We start from the raw sequence: 27292 nt of genomic DNA on the forward strand, positions 1-27292 counted from the left end.
GCAGAAGGGAGGCGGGCGCTTTCCTGGAAGAGAAGTGGGTCGGGCCCAACTGAAAAGCAAGCCTGGTACCAGAAGGGGGACATTCCGGAACTAGATATGAGGAGACTTTTCTACCTGAAACTCCCCGGACCCAATTAGATGTTGTACCCAGGCTGGTTACCCTGGTAACAGGCGTCGCGGTTTGTCAAGGAGCTGAGAGAAGAGGTGGGTTTGCCAGCCTATATAGAATGACTACCCGTTAGAACAGAGAAGAGGTGGGTTTGCAGACCTATGGAATGATTACCCGTTAGTTAAGCTTCCCATTTAGCGTAACCCTTACACAGTAGTTAAAGAATCTAAACCTTTTTGCCTCATTCTAAAGATGCTGTGGGACACCTCTCCAATGGGAGAAGAGGCTAAGGAGAGTTATCTGAAGACGCAGAGAAGTGTCCCAGCCTCTCTATTAGCTTCCTTAATCCTCGCAATAACCCTATGATATAGGTATTATCGTCTTCATTTTGAACATAGTAAGAGGAATATATATATATGTATATGTATGTGTATGTGTATATATATATATACACACACACAAACACACATTTAATTGCTCAAGGTCATACAGCTAGTGAGAGATAGAACTAAGACCGGAATCTAGGCATTCTGGCTCGCAAGTCCATGCTTTGAATTACTAAACTATAATGAGGATTAAGGAAGTCTCATGTGGCCCTCACCCCATACACACCTCTGGCAATTTCAGAACTGGGGAGCCACCAGTCAGTGAGGTGTTGGAACAAGAAGATCAGGAAACCCAGATTTAAAATGATTACTCTGACTTGTCAGGGTCCAAGTAGAAGTAAAGTCTTATCTGAGAGGACAATGTGAGAATTTAGGAAGAGGTACTAGATGATTAAAGAATAAGGAAAACATAAAGTGGTGCTGCTGATCCACAATCTTTTAGACACAAATGCTAAATCCTAACTTCACCCAAACAATTCCTGGCCCATTCCGCCTCCCCAAAGCAGAAATGAATCAACAATTACACAGACCGTTTTCTTCCCGAAGTCATGTCTTTCCACAGGCTTAAGAAAATTATTCATCACTCATCAGTCATGGAGACATCCTCAAAGGGCCTGCTCACCCAAGTTACTCAATTTTGGAACCTCCTAGATGATCTAGCTGAAAGTGACCCTGAGGGCTATGAGAAGTTTATTCAACAGCAGCTGAAAGAAGGGAAACAGCTCTGTGCTGACCCAGAACCACAGCTTTGTCTACAGACCAGGATTCTGGTATGTCAAGTTGGTGCCAGGGATGGGGAGGTCTTGAATAAAATGATCCCAGAGTAACCACAGAATACTTTGCACTTAGGCATTGCTATCTTTTTTTTTTTTTTTGAGACAGAGTTTTGCTCTGTCACCCAGGCTGGAGTGCAATGGCATGGTCTTGGCTCACTGCAACCTCCGCCTCCTGGGTTCAAGCGATTCTCCTGCCTCAGCCTCCCAAGTAGCTGGGATTACAGGTGTGCACTACCATGCCTGGCTAATTTTTGTATTATTAGTAAAGACAGGGTTTCACCATGTTGGCCAGGCTGGTCTTGAACTCCTGACCTCAGGTGATCCACCCGCCTCAGCCTCCCAAAGTGCTGTGATTATAGGCATGAGCCACCACGCCCAGCAGACTTTTTTTTTTTTTTTTTTTTTTTTTTTTTTTGAGATAGGGTTTTGCTGGCTCTGTCGCTGAAGCTGGAGTGCAGTGGCACAATCACAGCTCACAATCATAGTTCATTGCAGCCCAAGCGATCCTTCCACCTCAGCCTCCCAAGTAGCTGGGATCACAGGTGGGCACCACCACACCTGGCTAATTTTTAAATTATTTTTGTAGAGACAGGATCTCCCTATGTTTCCCAGGCTAGTCTCGAACTCCTAGGCCTCAAGCGACCCTCCTACCTCGGCCTCTCAAGGTACTAGGGTAACATACGTGAGCCACCACCCTGGTCTGGTTTCCTGATTAAAAGCCAGCAGCCTTGGGGAAATCAAGTAACAACAGTATAATCAAACACAATTTTAATACCTAGGCTGGAGTGCAATGGCACAATCTTGGCTCACTGCAATCTTCGCCTCCCGGGTTCAAGCGATTTTCCTGCCTCAGCCTCCTGAGTAGCTGGGATTACAGGTATCTGCCACCACACCTGGCGGACTTTTGTATTTTTAGTAGAAATGGGGTTTCACCATGTTGGCCAGGCTGGTCTCAAATTCCTGACCTCAGGTGATCCAGGCACCTCGGCCCCCACAAAGTGCTGGGATTACAGGCATGAGCCACCATGCCTGGCCTTAAATGGTTTTAAACTAGGTTTTGAGATGTGCAAAATTATTTGCTTTCCAGAAACCAAAAGAAAAAATACTTTTTATCAACCTGTGTCAGTGGACAAGGATCCCAGCTCCCCAATCAGCCACTCATCCAGTACCTCTAACTGTTGGCAAACCAGAAGATACAACTGAGACATCAGGTACAAATAATTAAGGGAGAGAAAGCACATTGTACAAATTTTATTAGGAATGGACAAGATTTTACTTGGTTGAGAGCATTTCAAGTAAAATTCTTTATTTGGTGATAACAGAATTACAATTAGTGTAACTTTATGCAAATTTAATACTGTTTAACTTTTGTAATAAGATGCGCTGTTTTAATCCATGTAAAAGTGCCAGGAAATGTCATAATTGCTGTAGCACTACTGTGATTACCTCTGAAAAATACAGGAATATTCTCTAGCTTTATCAGGAATATGGTTTAATATATTGCCTGACAGTATCATTAGTGCAACAATTTATCTTCATTTCATACCCTTTCATTTACACACACAGATGCTTACACGGTCATTGATGTTGCCTACAATCCTGATGTTCTTCAGGCAGCAGAAAAGAACCAAGTGAAAAAAAATCAGTTAATTCAGATGGCCATGAAATGTATTGAGGAGCAATTCCAGTTCACCCTCTCACACTCTTACCATATTACCAAATTTAGAATAAAAGGAAGCATTCAAAGAATGAAACAAAATCTGATGGGAATCCAAACTGATTCCATAGATTTAAGAGAAAAAATGAGAAGGGGTAAGTTGATGATTGTAAATGGAAAATTAAACTGCTTTAAGATTTTTTTGCATCCTGTATACATTTTGAAAACTAGAAATCTCTATTTTAAAAGGTGAGAAACTTAAGATAGAAAAATGTAAATATTAGATATTAGAAATATCATATCCTTGATTTTTAAATCCTGAAAAATTTGCAATCAAATTATTTAGTTTAAGATTCTTTTGTCTTAAGATTCCCAAACTAATTTAACTGCAGCTTTATCTACCATCTCTACTAACACCACATATATTACAGCTCATAGTATTTTATGTTGTGGATTTATTTTTTTATCTCCCCTCCACCCTTTTTTTCATAAAGAACTAACTCTTGGACAGATACGAAGCAGTACTATGAGCAATCCAGATCATTTTCCTCAGCTGTTACTCCGAAAAGACCAAGTTTCAGGCAAAGCAGTGTGTCTGATAGAAGAGATTTCCAGTACTGAAATCCAGGTGGAGATAAAGATACCAGCCTATGAACTAAAAATTGTGCATGATCACAATGAGAAACCTCTGAAAACTGAGTTGAAAGTTGAATTACCTGGTATTAATTCTGTCTCTCTCTGTGACCTTAGTGTTTCTGAGGTAAGTTGAATAGATAATACTGTAAATGTGTATCGGCCAGCATTCATTATATTATGCCATAGTAACAAACTACATAATTTTAGGGGCTTACAATGATTTGCTCAGATTACCCGGTGAAGGAGCAATTCCCATTTGAGATGTGCCATTCACATCTCGGCAAAGGGAAAATAGAAATGATCAAACCATGCAATGGATGGTAATACTTCTACTTAGACATGACACTTCATGGTATCACTTCTACTCACGCTCCATTGGCCAAAATAAGTCACAAGGCCAATTCTACATCAGTAGGACTGAGAAGTGTATTCTCACAGACAGTCACAGGAAGTCATATGGCAGGGATATACTATCCTCTTACAGAAGAGCAAATAGAGTCAGTCCTACAATCTACCACAGTCTACACTCTCGGTTGCAAATATTTGCTTCTTTCTGGAAGGAAAACACCTCTAATCCCAGTATCAGACTCCAAAGGACAGAATTTTGCGTTCTCTTCCTCTTGAGCCATGGACTAAGACATGTAAAGAAAAGTTATGTGCTCCCTCAGTCCCATCCATCATGAAATGTGGAATGGGGAGAAGATAACCATAATTAACCATCTCAATTCAGAAATGGGAAAAATAAGAGGCACACTGCAGTTACTGGTGCACAGCAATTCTGAAATCCTAGTAGGCAGGCATTCTGAGGGCTCCTTTTCTGGAGGTAAGAGGATGTTCTTACTTAAGGTTCCTTGAGAAAGTTCTGTAATTACCTAGCTCCCCAGTTCCATTGTTTTCCACGACCTTTCTTCAGTCTTCAGGAGGATGTTTTCTTTTTTTTTTTTCCCTTTCCCACTATCCACCTTGGCCACATCTGAAGAGTATTGGAGAATGTGCCATTCTCAGATGCTAAGTAGCCTTTTCAGCCTGGTTTCTGCTCCTGGTATCTTGGGGCTCAAAGGATTGTTTTAAATTTTGAAGTCAGTTTCTTTTAGTCCAAGCTGGTAGCATTTAGATTCCAGTCAGTGATACCCATGATTCCTTTTTAGACATTGCCCGTATTTCCAAGACTTACCTGTCTCTTTAGACTTAATTGCTGTTATTTTAGCCAAATGTAAGGATTTACTGAAGTTCACCGTAATACATTCAGAGGTTTCAGCCAGGCATGGTGACTTACGCCTGTAATCCTAGCACTTTGGGAGGCCGATGGGGGCAGATTGCCTGAGCTCAGGGGTTCGAGACCAGCCTGGGCAACGTGGTGAAACCCTGTCTCTACTAAAATACAAAAAAAATTAGCCGGGCGTGGTGGTGGGCGCCTGTAGTCCCAGCTATTAGGGAGGCTGAGGCAGGAGAATTGCTTGAACCCAGGAGGCAGAAGTTGCAGTGAGCCGAGATCAAGCCACTGCACTCCAGCCTGGGCAATCAGAGGTTTTAACAAAGCATAAAGGTTTAATCTTTGCCTCTATATTGCCTTAATCAGTCTTGGTTGATAGAAATAATTTATCAATTTTATCCCTTACTGGCTGAAAATAAAAATTAGTTCTACTTTTCAGTCACTGAGTCTTAGAATTTTGGGGCTTTATAAAATCCCTTTTAATTTTTTTTTTTTTTTTTTTTTTTTGAGACAGAGTCTCTATTGCCCAGGCTGGAGTGTAGTGGCACCATCTCACCTTACTGTTGGGCAACCTCTGCCTCCCAGGTTAAAGTGATTCTCCTGACTCAGCCTCCCGAGTAGCTGGGATTACAGGCACGTGCCACCAAGCCTGGCTAATTTTTGTATTTTTAGTGGAGACAGGGTTTTGCCATTTTGCCCAGGTTGGTCTCGAACTCCTGGCCTCAAGTGATCCACCCGCCCTCGGCCTCCCAAGGTGCTGGGATTACAGGTGTGAGCCATTGCACTTTAAGCCACCCTTTTAATTCAACTTGCAACATGGTCCATTCTAAGCTTATCTTTCTTGTAATATCCTGTTAAATGTAGTGAACAGAACCAACATGTTACCAACCATCTATTTTCCCACTTCTTCATCTAAAGCCACAGATCAACTAGGCACAGAGTATTTGTCATCCAAATTACTGTGCTAGTTTCACTAAAGCCTTCATCATTATGAAACATGGATCACTACCTTTCCAGGCTCCAGTAAGTTTCCTTGCTGTTTGCTGGTCAGCCCACATAATTTCGGATGGCAACACTCTACTATGGTGCTGTATCAGTTAACATGTGATGTAGTGAGCAGCAGTAACCACCTTAAAATCTAAGGGATTTACAACAGTAATTTTTTGCTCATTCATAGTCACATGGCAACAAATGGGGTCTTCTTATGGGAAAGGAGTGAATAACTGGGAACAGTAAGTTAGTATCGCAAATTTTAAGCAGGAAATAAATCTCTTGGTTTATTATTCTTAGGATGATTTGTTGATTGAAGTATCTGAGAAGTACAGATTACATCTGAATCTTCCAAAACCTATTGATACTGAAATGACTACAGCAAAATTTATCAAAGAAAACTCCACGCTAATCATCACAATGCCTTTGGTGTAAAAGAAGAGCATCATGTTTTGGTTTTCAGTGCTAAAGTCATGTGAATTAAAGGACCTTCGTTATGGCTAAAGCGGTAGTAGTTTATCTTAAACACTAATTCCATTATTTTCTAAGTTCATTTTGACTGAGATTTTCTCTTCAGTTGTTATGATTATATATACATGTACTTTTTTTGAGACAGCGTTTCGCTCTTGTTGCCCAGGCTGGAGTGCAATGGCACGATCTCAGCTCACTGCAACCTCCACCTCCCGAGCTCAAGCGATTCTCCTGCCTCAGCCTCCCGAGTAGCTGGGATTACAGGCACGCACTACCACACCCGGCTATTTTTTTGTATTTTTAGTAGAGACAGGGTTTCACCCTGTTGACTAGGTTGGTCTCCAACTCCTGACCTCAGGTGATCCACCTGCCTCGGCCTCCCAAAGGAAGTGCTGGGATTACAGGCAGGAGACACCACGCCTGGCCATGTCTTATATTTTTAAACTCACTTCTTCTTCTCAAATAAACATCAACCAGAAACTATTAAAAACTATTGCCATGACACACCTGTTTTAAAAATATCTTAAGTAGCCGGGCGCGGTGGCTCAAGCCTGTAATCCCAGCACTTTGGGAGGCCGAGGCGGGTGGATCACGAGGTCAGGAGATCGAGACCATCCTGGCTAACATGGTGAAACCCCGTCTCTACTAAAAATACAAAAAAAAACTAGCCGGGCGTGGTGGCGGGCGCCTGTAGTCTCAGCTACTCCGCAGCCGAGGAAAGGAGAATGGCGTGAACCTGGGAGGCGGAGCTTGCAGTGAGCAGAGATCGCCACACCCCCCCACCCCGGGGGAAAAAGGGGGGAACCCCTATTACAAAAAAAAAAAAAAAAAAAAAAAATCTTAAGTAACTTATCATTTGGGGAAATTCTAATTGTTTCCAAGTAACAAGTGAGAACTCTTGGTTTACTGCTTGAAAAAGTCTCTAGTAAATTTTTATATCAGGAAAAAATTCCAGACTGTGCAAGAAGTTTTTTTTACCAGGGTGGGTTGTATCAGTGAGTCTCCTCCAATAATAAAAATACAGGGCCAAATATAATATTCAAGCCTATTTAACCTCTGTACTAATTGAGACTGAGTCTCGCTGTGTTGCCCAGGCTGGAGTACAGTGGCACAATCTCAACTCACTGCAACCTTCGCCTCCCAGGTTCAAGCGATCCTATCTCAGCCTCCTTAGTAGCTGGGACCACAGGCATGTGCCACCATGCCTGGCTAGTTTTTGCATTTTTAGTAGAGAAAGGGTTTCACCATGTTGGCCAGGCTGGTCTCAAACTCCTGACCTCAAGTGATCCATCTGCCTCAGCCTCGCAAAGTGCTGGCATTATAGACGTGAGCTACCGCACCCAGTCCCTAACCTCTGTACTTCAGTTAAACTCTGCCAGGAGACCCAGCTACCCAGCCAGACATTTTAGTATCAGATATAGACTTGTCGATAGATTGGATACAATGACATAGTAACAGCAAACAAAATATATATATATATATATATATATTTTTTTTTTTTTGTTTTTGAGATGGAGTCTTGCTGTTGCCCAGGCTGGAATGCAGTGGTACAATCTCTGCTCACTGAAACCTCCACCTCCTGGGTTCAAGCGATTCTCCTGCCTCAGCCTCCAGAGTAGCTGGGATTACAGGCGCCCGCCACCTCCCCTAGCTAATTTTCGTATACTTAGTAGAGACGGGGTTTCTCCATGTTGGCCAGGCTGGTTTCGAACTCCTGACCTCAGGTGATCCACCCTCCCTGGCCTCCCAAAGTGCTGAGATTACAGGCGTGAGCCATTGCGCCCAGCATGCAAAATGTATCTCGTATTTGAACAAAAAAAGTAGTTGACATTGCAACAAGTGCTTTTCTCCTAAAGAAATGATCAGAAGTACAAAAGTGATGTACTTTCAACTATCATTCATCTCTTCTAAGCTCTGAAATACAAAGGTACCAACTATCCAATTTATACACCAAGTAAGCTATATAGACTTTACACATCCCTTAATTATCTTTTCTAGATACAAGTTTCCTTTAATTATCCTTGTAATAAAGTTTCTAGTTCAACATACAGGCTAAAGTTCTTACTAATTTTAAAACTTTTTAACTATAGAAACTAATGTTGTATAACAGAAATAACTGATACATGACATTTAAAAGCAAATACAAATTTATTATTTTTTTTTTTTGACAGTCTCGCTCTGTCACCCAGGCTGGAGTGCAGTGGCGCGATCTTGGCTCACTGCAACCTCTGCCCCCTACCCCTGCCCCACCCCAGGTTTCAAGTGATTCTCCTGCCTCAACCTCCCCAGTAGCTGGGATTACAGGTGCCTGCCACCATGCCCGGCTAAATTTTTGTATTTTTAGTAGAGACTAGGTCTCACCATGTTGGCCAGGCTGGTCTCAAACTCCTGACCTCAAGTGATCTGCCCACCTCGGCCTCCGAAAGTGCTGAGATTACAGGCGTGAGCCACTGGGTCTGGCCTAAAAGCAAATATAATTTTCTTAAGCCTGGTCTGGATTTTTGGGGTTTTTTTCCCCCTTGCCTCAAATCTCCTTTTTGAAGGCCTGGCCTGGATTTAAATTCTACTAGCAACAGGATAATTTATCTCCTGAAAAATTTCTGGAACTGTATCATGTCCTAAAATTAACAAACCTATTCTCAACCCTCAAAAAAACGTGAGTCTCACCTTATCTTTCCTCCTACAAAATCACTACCAAAATGTATTTCCTAAAAATTCCTAACCACATAGAAGTGAATCTCTACCCTTGCACTCAGTACTTACATCAGTATCTGTGTTTGTATACTCATTAAAATGCACATCAAGACCTAATATACTTAAAGTGGTAAAATTTACATTCTAGTTATTTTCCAAAATATTCTCACTCATTTTATATTAATAAAAACAGCTCTACCTTCCCCTCCCTACAAAAAACAAAATAGGGCCCAGGAAGGGCATTAACTAATAATGAACTATGGACTGGTTTAAATTGGAATCTTACTAAGATTTCTTTTTCTCAAAATTCAAAACTTGGAGGCTGGGCACGGTGGCTCACACCTGTAATCCCAACACTTTGGGAGGCCAAGGGGGCAGATCACAAGGTCAGGAGATGGAGACCATCCTGGCTAACATGGTGAAACCCCATCTCTACTAAAAATACAAAAAATTAGCTGGGCGTGGTGGCACGCGCCTGTAATATCAGCTACTTGGGAGGGTGAGGCAGAAGAACTGCTTGAACCCAGGAGGCGGAGGTTGCAGTGCACTGATACCGCACCACTGGACTCCAGCCTGGGTGACAGAGCGAAACTCCATCTCAAAAAAAAAAAGAAATTTGGAGACCAGATTTTTCTACAGAATTCATTTTAGATCACTTATCAGTAGTGATGATGATTTCCCCGTGTATTCCAGGACTTGTGCATTACACATGATGAACATTCCTCCTATCTCTCTAACGTACTTGTTTACTCCTTTCTAGATCATGCCTTGGGATACCCTAACTAACTTCACAATCACAACCTTCAGAATTGGGAATAAATCACCTAACACAACCAGACCACACTTTCCATCTTGGTAATAAGTTTCACACCCCAACATGGGGTGCTTCAGGAACTCTTTGAGCTTCAAGTGTTAGATTATATTCTCCTAAATGCAGTCCATATTTTACCAATTACATAAACTCAAAATTTATCTGTATTGCGAGCTTATACATACGTGGCTGTCCCTAGATCTAAATAATTTAAATGTGAAAATAATTACCAACAGATCAAAACTTAAACCAGACATATTGAAGATTTATACTTTAATTTTTAAATAATCACATATGAACCAAAAACACTATTTCTTTCTTATTAAAACTTTTTTCTTTCAGTTCTGGTAAGAGACTGAATTCAGATTTAGATTATAGCTCAGATTAATTTTTAACTCAACAATGTTTATTAGAAGGCAACTAATTTTTATTTTTATTTTTTCAAGGGAACAACAGAACCACAAGCATTAGCGAAAGATGAATTCTCTTTGAAGTTTTGAATGTTTGAACCAGATTTGGATCATATTGATGATGGTCCCTTGTGATAAACTTGTTTCTTTTGGATAATTTTCAACCTAAAATTACTAATTACTGAAAAATCAGATTAATGTATTGTTTTCATAATAATACAGCAAGGTAAAAGTCTGTGTGGAATATATGGAGTGTCACTTGTGCACCATGTAATAATGAATATTTAGAAACAGATTCAACACTGAAACACTTAAAGCAAATTTCAGGGGCTACCTCCACATATTACATATACAAGAAGCACTGGTCAGATTCATTTTAAGTAGTCATAAATAATTTCAAACATTTATTAAAACACATAAATATTAATAGAAAGTCTAGAATTGTGATAATGTTCCCAATTCATTTTTATAATCCAAATATCGCCTCCCTCCTTCCCTCCAAAAGGCAGGCAAAATCTAACAAAATGGAAAAAAGTACTTAGGCTAATAAGGTAGCAACCTAGTTAATTTTTTCTCTCCAACAGTATTTTAGGGCTTTCTTATTTTACATGGGACGATGCTGGAGTAGAGGGACACATAACACTCTTAAACACATTTAACTTTTTTACTTTATCCAAGTAGAAACTACCATTTTGTTTTTGGCATTTTTAAGCACTCCAAAATGTTTACTAATGTACCCCTCCTCTTCTTTTCAGACAGGATTTGGGATAAATGAACTTTGGCACATATCTAACTCTAGTAACCATATTTTACATATGTACACTTATTCCATATCTATTCCTCAGTTATTTGATAGCATTTTCCACAGTGAAGTAATAAATTCTGTTCATTAGGTTCATTTACAATGAACTACCAGTTAATCTTGGAAAATTTTAGTTTCACAACTTCTGTTAAATTCTATTAAGAATGTTTCTCTTTTGGAGGTAACTGTTGAATTCTGTACTCAAAATTACACATTTGTTTAAATAAATATTCACACAAATTCTCATTTATATCAAGTAGCTGGTTTATATTTAGATTATCTCAAGAGGAGGGGAAACAACCATGTATAGGGATTCATAGAAAAATAAACAATCAGCTGAAAAGGTCTAAGAAAATGTTGACTTTGAAAATTTCACTTATTTTCCTTGAAGTTTTCTACCCTTCCCATCGATGGTAAACCAAGATCATGTAATGGAAAATTTCAAACCAGGGTTAAATTCTAAAGTAAAGCTTCAATTCAAGCCCTTTCCCCACGAGAATTAATTTTCCTGATTTCTCCTTCTCTCACATCTAAGGAGAACATTTTAGGTGATTAAATTTCAGAATTTCAAGGTTCCATCCGGGTTACCTTTATGTCCTTTTCTTTAGGTTCTACCTATTCTACATTTCCTTGTGGAAGTACTTATCACCAGAGGGCTAGGCAAGGCCACATGTCCCTTAATTAGGAGTACAGAGCTAAAAATCTGGTGTCGGATTATTAAATGTGCACAATATTTGGGTGTAATTGGCATTTTAAAAATTCAGTAATGCCCATTATAAATAGCTTATCTGGACAGACTCAATAATAAAAATAACTGGTTAAAATAAAAAGAACCACCTGTTTAATAACATAAATATCTTGATAAGAATGAATCACTGTGACCTGGGAGAGTTTAGAAATTCTTGAGTTAGTTACAACAACATGGTGACAGGTTTTTCAAGGTACTTTCTAAACTCAGCAAGCCACTGGGCTCCAACTGCTCCATCCACCACCCGGTGATCACAACTGAGTGTAACAGACATCATGCTAGCCACATCAAACCTAGAAAAAGAAAAACATTTTAGATATTCTGAAATAAAAGACTGCATTTCAGCCAGTAACCACCCAAATGCTCACTCCTACCCTATAATCCCAACCAGGTAATATTCCCTATCTACTCTTCCAGTCTCCTATACCTTTAGCTCAAATTAACAGCTTGAAGAAACAGACCAGATACCTGGAGTAGGAGTGGGCAATGGGCCAAATCCTGCCCTCTGCCTATTTTTATTGATTAAAGGTTTACTGCAATTCATTTATGTCTTGTTTATGCCTCCTTTCATATTACAATGGCAGAGTATTTGCAACAGTGGCCATATGTCCCAGAAAGCCTAAAATACTTACTATATGACTAAAAAAAAAAAAAAAATGTGCTGACTCCTCACCTAGAATAAGGCTTTCCATCTCAAATAGGACTAACTGCATTTAGTAAAGAAAAGTTGCTGCCTTGAAGAATTTTATCATATATATATAATTTTATTTGAAGATGCAATATACCGTGCCAATAACTATATATAAAACTGAGACTCTGGCCAGGCACAGTGGCTCATTCCTGTAATCCCAGCACTTTGGAAGGCTGAGGTGAGCAGATCACTTGAGGTCAGAAGATCAAGACCAGCCTGGCGAACATGGTGAAACAACATATCCACTAAAAATACAAAAATTAGCTGAGTGTGGTAGTACACATCTGTAATCCCAGCTACACGGGGGCTGAGGCAAGAGAACTGTTTGAACCCGGGAGGCGGAGATTGCAGTGAGCTGAGATGGCACCACTGCACTTCCGCCTGGGTGACAGAGTGAGACTCCATCTCAAACAAACAAACGAAAACACTGATACTCAAAAACAGGTATGGTTGACCCTCCATATATCCATGGGTTCTGAATCCATATATTCAACCAACCATGGATCAAAATATCCAGAAAGTAAACAATTCCACAAATGTCCATAAGCATAACTTGGAATTTGCTGCACACTGGGTACTACACTGGATCCATGTGAATGAAGCGCTGTTTAGGTACTGTATTATTATAAGTCGAGATTAAAGTATACAGAAGAATGTGTGTAGGTTATATGCAAATACTATATCATATTATATCGGGACTTGAGCATTGTGGATTACAATATTCAAAGGGGTTCCTGGAGCCAATCCCCTGAGGATACCACAGGACAAGTGTATACTGTAATAAAAATTAGCTTATGACTTCCCCTCTATTTTGGCACTTACCCTTTTTCATTATCTGCTGGAACCAGTTTATCCTCTGAAGCACCAATTGCCAAAATACATGCTTGAGGTGGGTTAATAATAGCAGAGAAATTCTTAATTCCAAACATTCCTAAATTGGAGATCGTAAAAGTGCCACCCTAGAGGAAATAATATTAAAAATAAATAATATTGTTTGTCAACATAAATCAGAAAACTTGACAAATGTTCTGTGAAAAGACCTTAAGCTAAAAAGGTGCAAGGTCTTAAGAAAGGCCTGAATGGAATACATATTACTGAAGATATACAACCATTACAATATGAACAAAAATGACAGCTGGAAAATGTCTTATTTTCAGATAGTATCTTCTTTTGGATATGTGATTCAATTTTTCTTTATTTTCAGAGCCGTGTGTCAATAAGAGTTACATGGCAAGGCTAGGTGCGGTGGCTCATGCCTGTAATCCCAGCACTTTGGGAGGCCGAGGTGGGCGGACTGGGCGAGGTGGTCAAGAGATCTAGACCATCCTGGGCTAATACTGCCCTACTAAAAATACAAAAAAATTAGCCGGGCGCGGGTGGGCGGGCCCAGAATCCCAGCTACTCGAGGCTGAGGTGCAGGAGAGAATACTCTTGAACTCCGGGAGATGGAGGTTGCAGGAGCTGAGATTGTGCCACTGCATCTAACCTGATGGCTAGAGGAGACTCCATCCCAAAAAAAAAAAAAAAAAAAGATTACGTGGCAGGCCAGACACAGTGGCTCACACGTGTAATCCCAGCACTTTGAGAGGGTGAGGCAGGCGGATCATTTGAGGTCAGGCGTTTGAGACCAGCCTGGCCAACATAGTGAAACCCCGTCTCTACTAAAAATACAAAAAAAATAAAAATAAAAAAATTAGCCAGGCGTAGTGGCACGTGCCTATAATACCAGCTACTCAGGAGGCAGAGGCAGAGGCAGGAGAATTGCTTGAACCTGGGAGGCAGAGGTTGCAGTGAGCCAATATTGCGCCATTGCACTCCAGCCTGGGTGACAAGAGTGAGACTCTGTTTCAAAAAAAAAAAAAAAAAAAAAAAAAAGAATTATATCGCAGAATCAAAAGGTGAAAAATGTAATACATGCATTATGCAAACCTTAAAAATAACATAATTAGAAAGCAATAATCAACACCTTACCTGGAATTCGTGTGGCTGTAGTTTACCCTCTCTTGCTTTGGCTGCTAAAGAAACAACATCATTGGCAATGGTTTCCAGTCCTTTTATATGTGCATTAAACACAATAGGTGTGATGAGTCCTGCAGGAGTACTGACTGCAACACTGACATCAACAACATGATTTCTGTTTAAAAAGAAAAATAAATGTAATCAAAAACTGTTTATTAAGAGCCTATGTGCCAGGTTAAGCAAGAATACTTATACTTACTTCAAAAATTTTTTGAACCAATGTGTGTGTTATTGTTCAGCCATATATGATGTCTATCCTAATTTTTAAATTTTGCTATGCCCTCTCCTTGACTTGTAGTTATTAAAAATGAAAGAGAGAGCTGGGAACAGTGGCTCACGCCTGTAATCCCAGCACTTTGGGAGGCTGAGGTGGGCGGATCACTTGAAGTCAAGAATTTGAGACCAGCCTGGCCAGCATGACGAAACTCTGTCTCTACTAAAAATACAAAAGGTATTGGTGGTGCACACCTGTAGTCCCAGCTACTCAGGAGGATGAGGCAGGAGAACCGCTTGAACCTGGGAGGCGGAGGTTGCAGTGAGCTGAGATTGTGCCACTGCACTCCAGCCTGGGCAACAGAGCGAGACTCCATCCCCCAATACTGCCCCTGCCCCCGACCCCACCACCCACCAAGAAAAAAAAAAAGAGAAATGTGTCAGCAGCAGTAGCTTGGTTTCACACATATCATCTAACATCCCCTGCCATCTGCCTTTACCCACACATGAATGCCACCAATCAAAACTCCTTGGATTTTGAGTGGAAGTACATTGGCTGGAGTTGAGTCTCTACAGGTAGTTTGAGCAGATGAAAGTAAGAGTGGAGGGAAAGAACTGCATTGTAGCAAGAAAAAGGAGTGCTCAGGATACATGGGTGGTGGTACCTCAGAAGTACGTAAAAGTAAGGGTTCCCAATCTTTTTTTTTTAACACAAAATCAGATCTTGTATTGTCATCAAGTACGGAGTTCCAATCTTTTCTACAGCAGGTGCCCCTATGCATCTGGATCTTATCTCAGAATACCTTTTTAACACTGAAAATACTCAAATTGCTTTAAAAAAGAGAGAAACTATACTGAAATTCAGTTATCAAACTGTTCAAAAAACAAAATTATGACAAATGTGCTTCTGTATTCACTCAATAATAAGATCTTGTTGCAGGTCTAATAATGGCAATCACTTTGAAGCAGGCATGAACAAAATAACATTTTGAGATATATACAACTACAATGAGATATGAAAATAACTGATTTTTACTGGTCACCAGACACAAGTACTGTTAACATTTGATCTGTTCTCTACATTTATAAAAGGAGGAAATGCTAAATGTTAGTAGAGGTTAGTTAAAAAAAAAAAAAGGTGATTCCCCCCCGGCCCCGCCCCAACTGAAGTTCACAAGCTGATGGATTTTATCCATGGTCTCCTTGGGGTCTGCGTAAGGGCCCCTGCTACTGTTCTGTAATCGAGAAAAAGTTAAGGCTTCACATAAAGGCACAGCTCTGCCTCCAAAGAACTCCAGCTCTCTCTAGGCACAAGCTCCAAAAAGATCAATGGGTACCAAATCCCCCAATTTGCCTAAGTTGGCTGGAGAAGGATTTTGTCACTTGCAAAAAACCACAGGGACCTGCTCTAATAAAAATACAGTGTATGACTCATTAATTACCACAGGACTCTAGCCAAGGTATCACACAGCAAATACTGCTTTCTTGATTAAATTATTACAATATTGCTTGTTCCGTCATCCTCCCTTTGAGACAGTAAGGATAGTGTTCCCTATATTGTTTACCACTGAATCCAGTAAAGAGTACATGTTAAAAAAATGCTGAATGAGTATATGAACAAGTAAATGAATGGTGTTTGGTTAGAATTAACAGACAATCTCAATCCCTTCATCTAAGTATAGAAATATCTTGATATTGCAGGTTCAGTTCCAGAACACCAAAATAATACTGCAATAAAGCGAGTCACATGAATTTTCTGATTTCCTAGTACATATGAAAGTTATGCTTAACACTACACTGTTGTCTACTAGGAGTGCAATAGTATTATGACTAACAAAAAACCAATGTATATACCTTAATTTAAAACTACGTTATTGCTAAAATATGCTAAAAAGCACCTGAACTTTTAGCTAATTGTAATTTTTTTGCTGGTAGAAGATGCTGCCTTGATGTTGATGGCTGCCGACTGATGAGGATTATGGTTGCTGAAGACTGAGTGGCTGTAGCAGTCTCTTAAGATAACAATGAAGTTTGTCCCACTGATTGACTCTTCTTTTCACAGAAGATTTCTCTGTAGCATGCAGTGCTATTTGACAGCACTTTAACCATGGAATTTCTTTCAAAACTAGAGTCAGTGCTCTCAAATCCTGCAGTTGCTTTTTCAACTAAATTCATAGGATACTCTAAATCCTCTGTTGTAATTTCAACAATGTTCACAGCTTCTTTACCAGGAGTAGATTCTAGTTCAAGAACCACTTTCTTTTCCTCTCCATAAGAAGCAGCTACTCATCCATTCAAGTTTTATCATGAGATTGCAGCAATTCATTCCCATCTTCAGGCTCCACTTCTAATTCTAGTTATCTTGCTATTTCTACCAACATCTGCAGTTAATTCCTTTACTAAAAAGTCTTTGAACATCTCAAAGTTACCCACGAGGGCTGGAATCAGCTTCTTCCAAACTGCTGTTAATGATGGATCACTTTCAGAAGGTTTTCAATTTACTTTGCTCAGATCCATCAGAGGAATCACTATGTATGGCAACTATAGCCCTAAAATAAATTTCTTTTTTTTTTTTTTTTTCCTGAGATGGAGTCTTGCTCAGTCGCCCAGGCTGGAGTACGGTGGTGCGATCTCGGCTCACTGCAAGCTCCGCCTCCTGGGTTCACGCCATTCTCCTGCCTCAGCCTCCCAAGTAGCTGGGGCTACAGGCGCCTGCCCCTACACCCGGCTAATTTTTTTGTATTTTTAGTAGAGAAAGAGTTTCACCGTGTTAGCCAGGATGGTCTCAATCTCCTAAGCTCGTGATCCACCCGTCTCGGCCTCCCAAAGTGCTGGGATTACAGGCGTGAGCCACCACACTCGGCCAAATAAATTTCTTAAACAATAAGACTCAAAAGTCAAAATTACTCCTTGATCCATGGGCTACAGCATGGATGCTGTGTTAGCAGGCATGAAAATAACCTCAATCTAGGCTGGGCGCGGTGGCTCACACAATCCCACAACTTTGGGGCTGAGACAGGCAGATCACCTGAGGTCAGGAGTTCGAGACCAACCTGGCCAACATAGTGAGATCCAGTCTCTACTAAAAATACAAAAATTAGCTGGGCCTGGTGGCAGGCACCTGTAATCCCAGCTACTTGGGAGGCTGACGCAGGAGAACTGCTTGAACCCGGGAGGCCGAGGTTGCAGTGAGCAGAGATCGTGCCACTGCAGTCCAGCCTGGATGACAGAGTGAGACTGCATCTCAAAAAAAAAGAAAAAAAAAAAAAAAGAAAAGAAAAGAGAACTTCAATCTTGTACATGTCCATCAGAGCTCTTGGATGGGCAAGTGCATTGTCTACAAGCATAAATTTTGAAAGGCATCCTTTTTTTCTGAGCAGTAGGCCTCAACAGTGGGCTTAAAATATTCAGCAGACCATGCTGTAAACTGTCATCAGGCTTTGTTGTTCCATATATAGCATAGGCAGAGCAGATTTAGAATAATTCTTAAGGGCCCTAAGATTTTCAGAATGGTAAATGAGCACTGGCCTCAACTTGAAGTCACCAGCTGTATTACCTGCTAACAGAATCAACCTGTCCTTTGAAGCTCTAGAGCAAGGTATGGACTTTTCCTCTCTAGCTATGAAAGTCCTGGATGGCATCTTCTTCCAATATAAAGCTGTTTCATCAATTATCTTAGCTATATCTTCTGAATAATTTGTACTTCACCCTGTACTTTTATGTTATTATGGCCTCCTTTCCTTCAACCTCATGAACCAACCTCTGCTAGCCTCAAACTTCTGTTATGCAGCTTCCTCACCTCTATTGGCCTTCAAAGAATTGAAGAGAGTTAGGGCCTTGCTCTGAATGCTTTGGCCTAAGGGAATGCTGTACCTGGTTTAATCTTTTATCTAGACCACTCAAAACTTTCTCCATATCAGCAACAAGGCTGTTTCACTTTCTTGTCATTCATGTGTTCACCAGGATAGTACTTTTCATTTCCTTCAAGAACTTTTTCTTTGTATTCACAAGTTGGCTGTTTGGCACAAGAAGCCTAGCTTTCAACCTATCTTGGCTTTTGACATGCCTTACTCATTGAGCTGAATCATTTCTAGCTTTTAAAGTAAGAGACATGAAAGTCTTCCTTTCACTCAAACACTCAGAGGCCATTGTAGAGTTACTAATTGGCCTGATTTCAGTTTTATTGTGTCTCAGGGAATAGGGAGGCCCAAGGAGAGGGAGAGAGACAGAGGAACAGCTGGTTGATAATTCTATCAACCAGTCAGAACACATGCAAAATTTATCAATGAAGTTTGCCATCTTATATGGGCATGGTTCATGGGGCATCGAAACAATTACAATGGTAACATCAAAGATCCTTGATCACAGGTCACCATAACAGATAGAATAATAAAGTTTGAAATACTCTAGGAATTGCCAAAATGTGACACAGAGACAGGAAGTGAGCACATGCTGTTGGAAACATGGTGCCATCAACTTGCTTGACAGAGGATTGCCACAAGCCTTCAATTTATAAAAAAGCTCAATAAATCAAAGTGCAATAAAGTGAGATCTTACAAGTAGATGGCTCTCACTTCACACCCACACAGTAACAAGTATTGATGAAGACATAAAGAAACTGGAACACTTATCCACTATTGGTGGGAAGGTAAAACGGTGTAACTGCTTTGAAAAATAATGTACAAGTTTCTCTAAAAATTAAACATACTTTTACCCTATGACTCAGATATTCCATTCCTAGGAATCTACTGAAGAAAAATAAACGCCGGGCGCGGTGGCTCAAGCCTGTAATCCCAGCACTTTGGGAGGCCGAGGCGGGCGGATCACGAGGTCAGGAGATCGAGACCATCCTGGCTAACATGGTGAAACCCCGTCTCTACTAAAAATACAAAAAACTAGCCGGGCGTGGTGGCGGGCGCCTGTAGTCCCAGCTACTCGGAGGCTGAGGCAGGAGAATGGCCTGAACCTGGGAGGCGGAGCTTGCAGTGAGCCGAGATTGCGCCACTGCACTCCAGCCTGGGTGACACAGCGCGAGACTCCGTCTCAAAAAAAAAAAAAAAAAGAAAAATAAACATACATGTCCACACAAATAATTGTATGTAAATATTCATAGTAGCATCATTCATAATAGCAAAAAACTGGAAAACAAATGTTAATCAACTGGTGAATGATAAAGAGGTACACTGAATACGATTAAACACTATTCAGCAAGAAAAAAAATAAACTACAGATACATGCTACAACACAGATGAGTCTCAGAAACATTTCGCTAAGTGAAAGAAAGCAAATGCAAAAGACCACATATTTTATTATTCCATTTCTTTTTTTTGAGACGGAGTCTCACTCTGTCACCCAGGCTGGAGTGCAGTGGCAGGATCTCGGCTCACTGTAAGCTCCACCTCCTGGGTTCACGCCATTCTCCTGCCTCAGCCTCCCCAGTAGCTACAGGCGCCTGCCACCACGCCTGACTAATTTTTGTATTTTTAGTAGAGACGGGGTTTCACTGTATTAGCCAGGCTGGTCTTGATCTCCTGACCTCATGATCTGCCCACCTCGGTCTCTCAAAGTGCTGGGATTACAGGCATGAGCCACCGCGCCCGGCCTATGATTCCATTTCTATAAAAGGTCTAGAAAATACAAATCTATAGATTCAAGCACTAGAACAGATTGCCCAGGGGCTGAAGGTGAAAATAAGAATTTACTATAAATAAGCATGACTGATCTTCTGGGGGTGATGGAAATTTCTAAAATAAGATTGTGGTAAAGACTGCATAATTCCGTACCTTCAACAAAAATCAAGAAATTGTACACTTAGAGCAGGTACATTTTATGATATGTAAGATGGCAAATTAAAGTGTTAAAAAGTGTCAACATGCGGCCAGGCACAGTGGCTCATGCCAAAATCCCAGCACTTTGGGAGGCTGAGGCAGGCAGATCACGAGGTCAAGAGATTGAGACCATCCTGGCCAACACGGTGAAATCCCATCTCTACTAAAAATACAAGAATTAGCTGGGTATGGTGGCGTGTGCCTATAATCCCAGCTACTCAGGTGGCTGAGGCAGGAGAATCGCTCGAACCTGGGAGGCGGAGGTTGCAGTGAGCCGAGATAGCACCACTGTACTCCAGCCTGGCAACAGAGTAAGACTCCACCTCAAAAAAAAAAAAAAAAAAAAAAGTGTCTATATGCTGGCACAGAGGGGAATTAAAGGAATATTAAAAACAAAAACAAAAAACAAAAAAACCCTGCCTCTATCTAGATTTTAAGTATCCTGTATTTATATTTAAGGAATATAAATGCCTTGAATGTTTGCTGCTGTGACAATCATCACGGTGGCCATAGCATGGAAAAGGAATGCATCTAAAAGCAAGGAACAGGAAAGCCCAAACAGCATCCTAAAAGGAGATAACTGAAAGGTATGTTCAGTAACAGTGGCTAACTCAGAATAGCACAAGAAGAGGGGTTTAGAGAGGTACAATAGTTAAAAATAGGCCTTGAATGAATTACTGAAGACTGTCAATGCCTTAAGCAAGCTATTTCTGCCAGGCTCCAGAAAACTCCGTGAGTCAGTAATATGAATAATGCTGAAAACAGGAAGACTAATTTAAAGTCTGTTTAGTGGGATGAATGGTGGCCCTCCAAAAGATAAGTCTTTGTCCTAATCCCTGGAATCTATCAATGTGACCTTATTTGGAAAAAGGTCTCTGGAGGTATAATTAGGATCCTGAGATAAGATCATCCTGTATTATCTGAGTGACCCTAAATCCAATGCCAACAGTCCTCTTAAGAGAAGAGAAAATACAGACACAGAGGAGAAGGCCATGTAAAGATGGAAGAAGAGACTGGAGTTATGCAATCACAAACCACTAAATGCCTAGAAACACCAGAACTGGAAAAGGCAAGGAAGGATTCTTCTCTATAGTCTTTGGAGGGAATGCATTGCCCCTGCTGAAACGCTGATTTCAGACTTGTTTCCAGAACTGTGAGAGAATAAATTTGTTTTAATCCATCAATTTTGTGGCCATTAATAATGGTAGCCCTAGAAAACTATACAGTTTATAAAGAATATTATATGCCCAGATGTTCTCCAAGAGAAGAATGACCAAGGAAAAGTTAGAACCAAGAGTTTACCCAATAGGTTTGATCAGATTAAGAAATGGTTTAATGGTTTCTGAAACTCCCCTCCTAGCTTATGGAGTTTCAGAAAGAATTCACATGTACATAGAAAACGAGCCTTCCCTAAAGCAATTATTAAAATCAATTAGGTTAGCATTCATGGTATAACACATGTCTTAGTCATACACAATTATTTTCATAGGCATACAAATATTAACACTGGACACACACATACTCTAAAAAGATTAACCAGGCCGGGCGCAGTGGCTCAAGCCTATAATCCCAGCACTTTGGGAGGCCGAGAAGGGCGGATCACGAGATCAGGAGATCGAGACCATCCTGGCTAACACGGTGAAACCTGGTCTCTACTAAAAATACAAAAAAAAATTAGCCGGGCGAGGTGGCGGGCACCTGTAGTCCCAGCTACTCGGGAGGCTGAGGCAGGAGAATAGCATGAACCCAGGAGGTGAAGCTTGCAGTGAGCTGAGATCGCACCACTGCACTCTGGGGACAGAGCAAGACTCCGTCTCAAAGAAAAAAAAAAGGTTAACCAAATATAGATTTATATTTATTTGTTATTTTTTGAAATGCAGTCTCACTCTCACTCAGGCTGGAGTGCAGTGGCGCGATCCTGGCTCACTGCAACCTCCACCTCCCAGGTTCGAGCAATTCTCCTGCCTCATCTTCCCGATTAGCTGGGACTACAGACGTGTACCACCACACCTGGCTAATTTTTTTTTTTTTTTTTTTTTTTGTATTTTTAGCAGAGAGAGGGTTTCGCCATGTAGGCCAGGCTGATTTCAAACTCCTGACCTCAGGTGATCCACCTGCCTTGGCCTCCCAAAGTGCTGGGATTACAGGTGGGAGCCACCTTGCCCAGCCCCAAATATGGATTATTTGTGCTATAATCAATTTGGGAGGATGATGTTATGTGTGTGTATGTAGGAAGGGCATAACAAAGCTACCTTTTTTTTCTCTCTAGTCCCAAGACTGGAGCTAAAGCTAAATATTAATATTCTTTAACAGGAAGTCAGTCAATAAAATAAATGAAAAACTCATAAAAGGCAACAGAAAAATATTTGGAAATCTGCAGGTAAATAAATATCAGAATAAACAATAGTTTAAAAGTTGTGTTTAAGGGCCAGGCATGGTAGCTCACGCCTGTGATCCCAGCACTTTGGGAGGCCAAGGTGGCAGATCACAAGGTCAGGAGTTCAAGAACAGCCTGGCCAATATGGTGAAACCCTATCTCTACTAAAAATACAAAAAAATTACCTGAGAGTGGTGGCTCATACCTGTAATCCCAGCTACTCGGGAGGCTGAGGTAGGAGAATTGCTTGAACCTGGGAGGCGGAGGTTGCAGTGAGCCAAGATCGTGCCACTGCACTCTAGCCTAGGTGACAGAGAGAGACTCTGTCTCCCCCAAAAAAAAAAAAAAAACTGTTGTGTTTGCCTCCTGGGAACTGACCTCTTATTAAGGGAACAGTATTCCAACCTAAATTTAATATTAAAATTTTTTTTTTTTTTGAGGTAGAGTTTTGCTCTTATCACCCAGACTGGACTGCAATGGCACAATCTCAGCTCACTGCAACCTCTGCTTCCTGGGTTCAAGCAATTCTCCTGCCTCAGTTTCCCAAGTAGCTGAGATTACAGGCACGCACCACCACGGGACCCAGCTAATTTTTGTATTTTTACTAGAGACAGGGTTTCATCATGTTGGCCAGACTGGTCTTGAACTCCTGACCTGAAGTGATCCACCCGCCTCGGCCTCTCAAAGTGCTGAGACTATAGGTGTGAGCCCGGCCCTAAAATATGAATAAATATTAGTAAGTGTGGTATAATATATACTTGGGTCTTTGTTCCCATGTTGCCAGTTCCTGTCATAGAGACCCTAAAACTGGAATTTCCTGAGTGATAGGAGTATCTTTTGTTATTTATAACGAGCCCCTTATATAATAAGCTCCATTGTGGATATTTATGGCAGGATCCCTGCGTAACCTTGGGACAGGGCCAGTCACTAGAAGGGTCAAAATGACTAGAGGATTAGAGAGTTGGAACTTTTAGCTCTACCTACTGACCTAAGGGACAGGGGAGGGAGATGTAGGCTGGAGATCCTGGAGATCAAGCTCTACAAAGACTTTTTTTCCCCCTTTCCTTTTTCTCCCCAGCCCCCTCTATGAAGACTCTTCAACAAGATTTAATGAGCTTCCAGTTGCTGAACTGTGGAAGTACTGGAAGGGTGGTATGCCCAGAGAGGATACGGAAGCTCTGCACCACCCCGCCTCATACCTCACCCTAGCCATCTCTTCATCTGGTGTTCACCCGTATCCTTTGCAATATCCTTTATAATAAACATAAGTGTTTCCCCAAATTCTGTGAATTGTCCTAGCAAGTTAATCAAACCCAAGAAAGAGGTCACAGGAACCAGTTTGTAGCCAGTCAGTTACAAGTATGAGTGGCCTACACTTTTGACTGGCATCTGAAGTGAGGGCAGTCTTGTAGGACCGAGCCCTCAATCTTTGGGATCTGACACTATCTACAGGTAGACAGCACCAAAATTGAATTTAATTGAATTAGAGGAATTCACTGCAGAATTCACTGCTTGGCTGGTGTGTGGGGAAACCCTCCCCACCCCTGCCTCTACTCATCTGGTCACAGAATTGGTGCTGTGACTGTGTGACAGTAGAGTACAAAGGAAAAAAGTTTGTTTGTTTCCTTTCAGAATAAGAATAACATAAAAGCATCTACACATTAGAAAACGAATAGGCTTAGGAGTCAGAATCTTAGTTCTAATCACAGTCCTAACACTAACTTATTAACTCGGGCAAGTTACTTAACTCACTGAGCCTCAGTTTCTTCATCTAGAGATGGAAGTGAAAGCACTTATATCATAAGGTGGTCATGAGAATTAAATGAGATAAAAGAGACACAATGAGTACCATACTACTCTATACCATCATAATATTAACAAGTACTCGTTTTAATTTTGCCCCTGAAGCTCAGGAGAACTCATGGGTGAATGAAAATCATCTATTTAACCCTACTTTGTGACAGTCATTATCAACTTAATTACACGTATTTGTTCACTAATCTCCCTTTGCTGAACTCATACAAAGAATCTACAGCCTTTACAAGCTAAATCCAGCAGTATCTCAGGCTGGGCACAGTGGCTCACACCTGAAATCCCAGAACTTTGGGAGGCCAACAGAGCAAGACCCTGTCTCTTTAAAAAATAAATAAAAAACAACAACAAAAACAAGGTTGAAAATTGGAGCCAGAAAGGAAAAAAAGTAAAAAGCAGTATCTCATAAATATTTTTGTGTTGTTTTCAAGTTGTTTGACCTATGTAAGCGATCTGCCTCTCTGTATTCCATTTATCCTTATCCCCTCAACTCCTATTCACATATTAAATAAGAAAACTAGTGATGGACATATATCGTCCCCAGTTATACTTACTGTCTTATAACTGTGTCCATCCAAGAAGAATTTGCTTCGGGAACTTTTAAACATGCCAAAGCTGAAGCTTTTATGATGAAGTCATTGACAGAAATTTTGCTTCTCCCTTCTAAAATCTGGAAAGACAAAAACAACTGTAGTTTCCTTTTTTTTTTTTTTTAAATTTTAATTTTAAGTTTCAGGGTACATGTGCAGGATGTACAAGTTTATTATATAGGTAAACATGTGCCATGGTGGTTTGTTGCACCTGTCAACCCATCACCTAGGTATTAGGCCTCACATGCATTAGCTATTTTTCCTAATGCTCTCCCTCCCCGGACAACTGTAGTTTCTAAATTCTCTCACCAAAGAGTAAAACTGTATAATCTTGAGAAAAGGAGGAGGAGAAAGAGAATATACAAATACCCTGAGGTAGAAAGAAACAAATGAAACCAAACATTGGTTCCTTCATCTTTTTAAATGCAGACTCTTACAGCTGTTTTCTGGTAAGTACTGCTTTAGCATATCCCATAAGTTATGGTATATTATGTCATAATTTTCATTCATCTCAACAATAACAAAATTTGGTTCTTTGAAAAGATCAACCAGGCCGGGCGCGGTGGCTCAAGCCTGTAATCCCAGCACTTTGGGAGGCCGAGACGGGCGGATCACGAGGTCAGGAGATCGAGACCATCCTGGCTAACACGGTGAAACCCCGTCTCTACTAAAAAATACAAAAAAAAACTAGCCGGGCGAGGTGGCGGGCGCCTGTAGTCCCAGCTACTCGGGAGGCTGAGGCAGGAGAATGGCGTAAACTTGGGCGGCGGAGCTTGCAGTGAGCTGAGATCCGGCCACTGCACTCCAGCCTGGGCGACAGAGCGAGACTCCGTCTCAAAAAAAAAAAAAAAAAGAAAAGATCAACCAAATGACAACCACAATGATAAATGTTTAGTTAGACTGACCAAGAAGAGGAGAGAAGACCAGAATTCCTAAAATTAGGAGTGAAATAGGCGACATTACTATTTACCTTACAGAAGTAAAAAGAATTATAGGGAATACTATGAACGACCATACAGACATAAGCTACCAAAACTGAACCAAGGAGAAACAAAAACTCCGAACAGACCTATAACTAACAAAGAGATTGAACTGGTAATTTAAAAACTACCCACGTAGAAAAGCTTAGACCTAAATGGCTTCATCAGTATTCTACCAAACATTAAACAAGAATATCAATTCCTCACAAATTCTTTTAAAGAAAAATCAAAGAAGAGCAAGAAACACTTCCCCACACATTCTATAAGACCGGTATTAGCCTGATACCAAAACCAAAGATGACATTAGAAGAAGAAAAAAAAAAAAACTACAATAATCTCTTACGAATATGGATGTAAAAATCTTCAGGAAAACGCTAGCAAATAAAATCCAGCAATATATAAAAAGGATCATTCACCATGATCAAATGTGATTTATCCCAAGAATGCAAATTTCCATTAACATCTGAAAAATCAATTAACGTAATAATGTCCTAATAGAATACAGGACAAAAAACACATAACCATCTCAACAGACACAGAAAAAGCATTTGATAAAATTCGCATTTGATAAAATTCAATACCCCTTTTCATGATCAAAACACTCTTACTAACTAGGAACCGGAAGGAACTTGCTCAACCTGATCTAGGGAAACCTCACAACTATTTAATGATCAAAGACCAAGATCAAGAACAAGACGAGATGTCCACTTCTGCTACATCTATTCAATATTGGCTAGAGGTGCCAGCCAGAGTAATTAGGCAAGAAAGGAAATAAAAGGCATACAAGTCAAAACGGAAAAAGTACAATTATCTCTATTTGCAGATAACATTATCTTGTTTACAGAAAATCCTAAGAAATACACTAAAAAACTGTAAGAACTTCAGCAAGTTTGCAGGATACAAGGTCAATATAGATCCCATTCCAGCAGGCATACAAAAAGAAAGATCAATATAGAAAAATCAATTGTTATCTCGATTGATTGCTCAGAGTCAGTTATACATATAACTCCTTTTCTACTCTTTCCCCACTTCTCACTAGTATAGCTGACTAGTCTTAAAAAAAAATCAATCATACCTTT

At 40.5% G+C, this 27292-nt stretch overlaps 2 protein-coding genes and 1 long non-coding RNA gene across 11 annotated transcripts in view; 2 read left to right on the forward strand and 1 right to left on the reverse strand.

The window, feature by feature from the left end:
* Positions 1-12: 12 nt before the first annotated feature.
* PIH1D2 (PIH1 domain containing 2) lies at positions 13-10341 on the forward strand. 4 transcript variants are annotated; one of them, XR_004177351.1, is made up of 7 exons: positions 162-204; positions 1042-1265; positions 2359-2482; positions 2838-3083; positions 3423-3688; positions 6068-6275; positions 10190-10341. XR_004177351.1 is itself a non-coding variant. In XM_003910693.4 (6 exons), exons 2-6 carry the CDS (start codon positions 1089-1091, stop codon positions 6200-6202), a joined length of 948 nt encoding a protein of 315 aa, XP_003910742.1. In that variant the 5' UTR covers positions 13-204; positions 1058-1088; the 3' UTR covers positions 6203-6272. The 4 variants fall into 4 exon arrangements, 3 of the variants coding, with proteins under 3 accessions (XP_003910742.1, XP_009185530.1, XP_003910743.1); XM_003910693.4 differs by lacking the exon at positions 10190-10341 and having other exon boundaries at positions 13-204; positions 1058-1265; positions 6068-6272; XM_009187266.4 differs by lacking the exon at positions 10190-10341 and having other exon boundaries at positions 76-254; positions 1058-1265; positions 6068-6272.
* Positions 10149-27292, reverse strand: part of DLAT (dihydrolipoamide S-acetyltransferase) — a 41518-nt gene continuing 24374 nt past the window's right edge. For 5 of the 6 annotated variants that reach the window (XM_031652963.1, XM_021926536.2, XM_021926537.2 and 2 more), the window contains 4 exons: positions 25198-25313; positions 14366-14528; positions 13217-13353; positions 10149-11996 (listed from right to left, as the gene is read on the reverse strand). In XM_031652963.1, the coding sequence (XP_031508823.1) occupies positions 11867-11996; positions 13217-13353; positions 14366-14528; positions 25198-25313 (546 nt within the window). In that variant the 3' untranslated portion in view covers positions 10149-11866. The remainder of the gene's footprint in view (positions 11997-13216; positions 13354-14365; positions 14529-25197; positions 25314-27292) is intronic. The other variant, XM_031652964.1, reaches the window with a different exon arrangement.
* On the forward strand, positions 20743-24112 carry LOC116269684. Its single transcript, XR_004177352.1, has 2 exons — positions 20743-21041; positions 23910-24112. It is a non-coding gene; the product is annotated as an uncharacterized LOC116269684 (long non-coding RNA).

Source organism: Papio anubis, chromosome 12, assembly GCF_008728515.1.
Source record: "Papio anubis isolate 15944 chromosome 12, Panubis1.0, whole genome shotgun sequence".
Lineage (NCBI taxonomy): Eukaryota > Metazoa > Chordata > Mammalia > Primates > Cercopithecidae > Papio > Papio anubis.